The sequence below is a fragment of the Cebus imitator genome, unplaced genomic scaffold (assembly GCF_001604975.1).
Source record: "Cebus imitator isolate Cc_AM_T3 unplaced genomic scaffold, Cebus_imitator-1.0 Scaffold160, whole genome shotgun sequence".
Taxonomy (NCBI): Eukaryota; Metazoa; Chordata; class Mammalia; order Primates; family Cebidae; genus Cebus; species Cebus imitator.
Genome location: NW_016107475.1, coordinates 376,221 through 383,132, shown reverse-complemented (window position 1 = coordinate 383,132; position 6,912 = coordinate 376,221). Strand labels below are relative to the sequence as shown.

General features: G+C 38.2%; 1 protein-coding gene across 4 annotated transcripts in view; it reads left to right on the top strand.

Moving 5' to 3' along the window:
- Window positions 1-6,912, top strand: part of AFG1L (AFG1 like ATPase) — a 220,197-nt gene that overhangs the window by 68,647 nt on the left and 144,638 nt on the right. For all 4 annotated transcript variants that reach the window (XM_017543728.2, XM_017543729.2, XM_037743948.1 and 1 more), the window contains one exon: window positions 923-1,053. In XM_017543728.2, the coding sequence (XP_017399217.1) occupies window positions 923-1,053 (131 nt within the window). The remainder of the gene's footprint in view (window positions 1-922; window positions 1,054-6,912) is intronic.

The following is a 6,912-nucleotide window of genomic DNA, read 5'->3' as shown; positions in this document are numbered from 1 at the left end:
CAATCATCTGAAAGAAGTGATTTTTTTAGTGGGGAAACACTACAAAATGGTTTTCTTCATTGAATGAACATATAATCTTTATAAAATTAGATTTTTGCTTGCAGTAAGATTTTATTTGGTTCCACTTGTTTTGTGCTATATTGAAACAGTCAGTAATGTGTCCAGAGTTGGTCCTTAAGACCAATTTAATACTTTTAAATCAGAGAACAGAGATTGCTGTATTAAGCTCAGGCATTTTCTGTTTCTACTAAGGGTCAATAAAAAATGTTAAAAATGCACCTGTTTAAAGAAGTGATTCTTGATTAGGTCCTTTACTCTGTGTTACCTTAGCATGTAGGCATTCAGTTTGAGTATGCATGTAAACTTTATTGCTTTGCTAGCGATCTTACATTATTTCATGTTTGCAAGATTTGTCTACCATCTGCACTATAACCTCCCCAGAGCAGGAATCATTTGTTTTTTTCCTCTAATACTTGTAGCATTTAGTACACACATAATGAATGAAGTGGACTGGGAGTAGTGTATTAGGCTAGAGACAAGGGTGCACTCCGATTCCATATGCCAGACATAAGATGCACTACTTGGGCAGGATCACATCCTCTGCTCTCATTCCCGAAATACAGGACTAAGATGGATGTGTTGATGCATCTAGTCACTTGTCTATTACCTTGTCATTTCTGAAATGATTGAAGAGTAGAAATGGAATGACCTTGAAGTTTCCTTACAACTATAAGAACATAATATTGGAACAACTTATTTTGAGATAAGAAAATGCAAACAATTTCAGTAATCAAATTTGATTATATGTGGAATTTGAACTTAATTTTATGTCCGTACTAAAGTTTCATTTAGAGATTTAAAAAATATAATTATCTAAAATGTACTAATATATTTTATCTGTGTTTAATTTCATCCATTTAAGGAATACATCGCCTTAAACAAAGTTTGCCGAAAAGGAAACCAGGATTCATGGCTAAATCCTATGACCCAATAGCTCCCATAGCTGAAGAAATCAGCGAAGAAGCATGTCTCTTATGTTTTGATGAATTTCAGGTAAAGTAGAGATTTTTCATAGATGTAGAATAGTATATTGAATGAGGTATGAAGATTTAAATTTTGCTCCTGATTTTGTCATTGTTTTATAAGGTGATTTGACACATTATCTCTTACTGCTTCAATTTTACTATCTAGTTCAGGAGCTGGCAAACCACAATCTGCACAGCTGCACAGGGCAAATCTGACCTGCCTGTTTTTTTATGGTTAGCGAGAAAAAGAAGAGTTTATACACACACACACATGCGCGCACGCGCGCGCGCGCGCGCACTCACACACACACACACACACACACACACACACACGTATATATTTTAAGAGACAGGGTCTTGCTCTGTCACCCAGACCCAGGCTGGAGTACAGTGTCATAATCATAGCTCATTATAACCTCAGACTTCTGGATTCAACCTCCTGCCTCAGCTTCCTGAGTAGCTGGAACTATAGGCTCATGCACCATACCCAGCAAATTTTTAAAACAAATTTTGTCGAGATTAGGCCTCTCTATGTTTCCCAGCCTCATCTCAAACTCCTGACCTCAAGTGATCCTCCAGCTTCAGCCTCCCAAAGTGCTAAAATTACAGGCATGAGCCATGATGCCCAGCCAAGTTTTTATATTTTTAAAGGTAGCTGAAAGAAGAAGAAGAAGAAAAAGAAGAAAGTACAACAGAGACCTTATGTGGCTTGCACAGCCTAAAATATTTGCTATTCAGTCTTTTATAGAAAAAGTCTGCACACCTCTAAATTTTGGTAGATGACTGTACATCTCCCCTATACCACAAAGATAATGTAATTATTGTAAAACAATGTCTTTAAAGATGTTCCAGTATTTTTAAAAAGTGTTATCTAAAGAACAAGTGATTCATCTCATTTAAGCCTCACAACATACGTATCTGTGATAAAGGGAGGGAATTGCCTTAGTTGAACTTTTAAAGTTTCTCTTAGTTTTAGGATTCCCTGAAATTATGCATTTAAATTGGTAGTGAGTTATTTCCTGTTCTTCTGTGTTTTATAATCCGAATTAGTGGGAAGATGCTATGGCCAAGATGCTTTTATCCCAAATCATGCATGACTGGTCTCCTTGAGCAACTGGTACACATACCTAACAATAGTCTAGATTTATGATGGAGGAGAAAGAATTTTCACCAGCAATGCTGTTACACTAAACCATCTGGGGAAGAGGGATCTTTGCTTCTTTCTTCCTTCAGTCATATTAAGACAGACTGGACCACTTTTGTATTTAGAACTGCAAAGGTCTTCCAAGGAAAGGCTTTGTGGAAAAGAACAGATGCTCTCCTGCCACTCTGAAGAGACATACTAACCACATCAATGTTTTGCAGAAAAAGGGCCTCGCTGAGTTGTTTGAAAAAGCTCTAAGTTGGCCGGGCGCGGTGGCTCACGCCTGTAATCCCAGCACTTTGGGAGGCCGAGGCGGGTGGATCACGATGTCAAGAGATCGAGACCATCCTGGTCAACATGGTGAAACCCCGTCTCTACTAAAAATACAAAAAATCAGCTGGGCGTGGTGGCACGTGCCTGTAATCCCAGCTACTCAGGAGGCTGAGGCAGGAGAATTGCCTGAACCTAGGAGGCGGAGGTTGCGGTGAGCCAAGATCGCGCCATTGCACTCCAGCCTGGGTAACAAGAGCTAAACTCCGTCTCAAAAAAAAAAAAAAAAAGCTAAACTCCGTCTCAAAAAAAAAAAAAAAAGAAAAAAAAGAAAAAGCTCTAAGTTAACAGTTATACTGCTTTCAAGAACAAAAGTCAGTGATGAATCAATAGGAGCTATTTCTCTTGATTTTCTATTGCTAGCCTTTTAACCAAAATATCTCTAAATAAAACTGAACTGGCATAGTTACATTTTCGATTAAGGTATTGAAATTAATTTTTAAGAGGCATATTAATACTCAGCCTTGTAAAATGATCCATAGTTTACAATGCATTTTTACATCCTTATCTCATGTAATTCTACAAAATAGTTGATATCTCCATATAGAGATGAGAGAGATAAAGGCATTAGAATTTCCTAGGTATCATGTAAAAATCATTACCCTTAACTTAAAAAATGTAGATTTCAAAACTTTCAGAGAAATGATTGACATGTTTTTATGGCATAAGCGTTATTGGAAGGCAAGACTTAGATGGTTAGGATGCTATGAAATTCTGGCTGTGCAAAGCAGGTGATCCTAGAGAAGATACAGAGCAAGCACGGCACCTTGCCCAGTCGGTGCAGCAGACACAGTGTCATGGGCTCATGATACTTTTAGGGATCAAGAAAATATTTTAATTTCTTTTAAAATTTGAAGACATAAATGAATATAACAATAATTACTCCAGCCTGTATCTATCTATTCTGTATTAGATTTGTACTTATACCAACATAGATGTAATGTTTTTTTAATTGAGGATGGGACTCATGAAAGTAAAAGTTCCTAGGGCTTACAAGAGTCATGATACCACCTTGATAGTGAAGTCCTACCAAAAACCTGCCTGGTTGTGCTGACATACTCCATTGGATTCAGATTTCCAAAGGTTGATATGTAAATAGAAATAAGGAAACAAAAACAACTATCAGGACACTAATGTTCCAAATGAGCTGAGTCTTGCAAAAGAAATGCAGGCCACAAAAAGGACTTTTCAGATTGCATATTGAGTATAAGAGAGATCCAGGGGAGACAGGCTCTTATAAAATGTTGCTTGCTGATGCAGAGAAAGCAGATGTGATAGAGATGTCTGTTACTGCCTGCCCTGTGCAGATTGCTTTGATATTTATTCATTCATCGACTCATTCATCTCAGTTGCCTTTAAGGCCCTTATTCCCTATCACAAGACAGAGCCCTATCTGTCCCACAGCTAAATGGACCATGCCTGGACAGCTGATCTATGAGTAGCTAATCCACAAGCTTGCCAGCAATCTTGGACTTGTGTGGTGTGGCTTGGAGAATGGGTCAGTCATAGCCCCTTTCTCATGAATTTGAACTAAATGTCACAGAGGGAAGCTCCTCTTAGTAATGAAACAGAAACAAAGAGATATAGAATGTAATTGAATCACTTTAAGAGAAGGAGTACTAGGGTGATCCCTAGACAGCTGCTGAGCTCTCCAGAGCAACCTCCAATTCCAAGCCAATCCCCAGCTCCAGTTCCCATAAGGTGCCATCAGTATTGTCCCCATTCTGGAGTTTCAAGTAAATCTCTTTTCTTCAGCTGGATCTCTGGTGCCTATTTCTTGCAAACACTCTTAATGAGAATAGAACTATTCAACTCATGTTTTGCTCCTATCTGCTATTTTGAGAGGTATTTCCCTATGATCTGTAAAAGATGGCATAAACATTGATAAGAAGAACTATGAGGAAATGTCACTTTCCTTAATATGAAATCTGTTACCTCCAGTGGAAGGAGAATTAATCAATGAACTAAAGCCCAGGAAGAGAAAGATGACATATCTACTAGGAATGGCTTTTGGCCGTAGGAAACAGAAAACACAACTTAAAAGGGTTTGTACTCCAATGGGAAAATATTCTGTTATATAAGATAGTGTCATTTCCCTTGCTCAAACCCTTCTGCTTCCTCTCTGACCTTCTGTCTTACAGGTTCAGCCTCGCTCATTGCTCCCTACCGTTCCCAATCTTATTTTCTTCATAGATTAAGGAACCACAGTTAGTAGTTGGTCATTATACCAACTACTTATTTCCCACAGGGCTCTGAAGAAAACATGCACAGAGATGATAAAACAAGACAATGCCAAATTGATTGCTTTCATTTTATCCCAAATTTTAGTGTAGGGTTTTTTTTTTCATTCCCAATTATTGCATAATATAGCATTCTTATTTGTTAGAGTTGACAGCATGGGAGACCCTATTCCCCTGAGCAAGTTTGGTCTGAATGTCCTAGAATGCAAAATGTTAATAGTCTTGCTCTTTCATTTCCTTTACAATTCCAAACTGGAACCTTGGAGCTTACTGCTGCATGCAAGAAAAGGCTGATATTTGCATCTACCCAGTATTGGAAGAGCCACAGAAAGTGAAAATAGAAGGGCAAGAGTGTGCCCCCTAAGGGAAGAAGTGATCTCTGCTAGTTTCAGTATCCTGAACTATCTTCCACAGGTCTTAAAGAATCTTCGTCAATATACCAAAATTAGATGATCACAAGTTCAAATCTCTACTTATCTCCCTCCCCTAAAATTCAAGAGGGTGAAATATACTCCAAAATGTTGCTGCACCAACACTCTGATCCCCACCATCCATACAATTTATAACAAACAAGCAGAGCCTTTGCACTGGGCATTCTTTCTGCACAGAGTAGTCCTTCTGTTCTGAGAGCCCCCACCTAAATTGGGTTCTAGCACCAGAACAGCTGGTAACTCTGCCCTAATAGGAAATGCAGGGAGCTGGACATAGGTGTTTATAATGTGCCTTTCACAGGATACTTCTTTCACCTGGAGGATGGCCTAATGCGTGGTTGTCTGATATACTGGCAGATAATTTTGTGGCTCTTGTCTGACCTGGCCCAGTTTATGCCTGTCTGAAGATTGCTCTGGCCCTGGGAGCCTGATATTGTGTTCTTGGCATCCCAGGAAAATCCTGCCTGGGGCAGACCCTGGTTCTTCAGCTGGAAGGTGCAATTCAATACACCACTACAAAAGAAAATAAGTTTAAAGATTGATTATTTACAGATGCTGGACGGGGAGGGAGCGACTAGTCAGAAGGGCAGTCCTCCATCCCCAGTCACAGGAGGTAGGAATGAAGAGTCAGGCAGAGAGAGAGTGTGGCAACTAACAGCGTGTGTGTGTGTGTGTGTGTGTGTGTGTGTGTGTGTACACACATATATGTATAGGAAAAGGATGTAGGTCACTATGTTTGGGAGCAAAAGCCTGAATGGTTCGTTTAAAGTAAAGGAAGCAGCAGAAAAAGTGAGGAGCCCCATCTTGTAAGCAACAGCTATGCCTCTAAGCTCTTATCTCTGGCCACAGGCTTGAGCCATTGGGTTCTACTTTTAATGCTTAGCCAGCAACTTTTGCTGTGTGATTTCCCTCACACCCTTACATATTCCTAAGAGCAACTCCCTCGTTTCTTCCTGTCTTTGCTCAATTACCTCCTTAACAAGGCCCATTTCCAATCCCTATTTAAAATTTCAGTTTGCCATTGACCCCCAGATTTCCCATGCCCCTTACCTGCCTTTTTTCCATATCATACAATCACATTTTAACATATATAATTTACTTATTTACTATGTTTATTGTTTATCTGTGTCTCTTCCCAGAATATAAACTTGAAGGCATGAATCTTTATTAATTGATGTATTTCAGGTTTCTAGAACAGTGTCTGAGAAAGAATGAATAGTGAATGAATGAATGAATCTAATACCAAATGAAAACTATGGAAGTGGTTCCCCTATTGAGTTCCACTCCCCTTACATATAATAGTATTTCTCAAGCAAAGTCAGCATTTACAGAACCCAAGGTATATTATAACCTCAACCCATATATTTTCCTGTCATCATTCGGAATTATCTGAACATTTTTGTCTAATTTAATACATAAAAAGTGGTGGCTTATTTTAATTTGTATTCCTTTAGGAAATAATATGGTTGATTTTTTTCATGTTTGTTTGCATACTAGTTAAATCCATCATTTATGAACTATTTGAGGTATTGCTTATTTATTTATTAGAATGCTTATATTCCATCTACTATGTATGTTCTATAATATTAATTACTGTTTATTGAGTGTTTTTCTGTGTACCTATGTTCTTAATAACTCTATAATGCTAAATATAATCCAGCTACAGCTAAAATTCTACATAGCTATGCATTAATAATACAGAATTATATTAATACTAGCCTATACACCATACAAAGGAAATA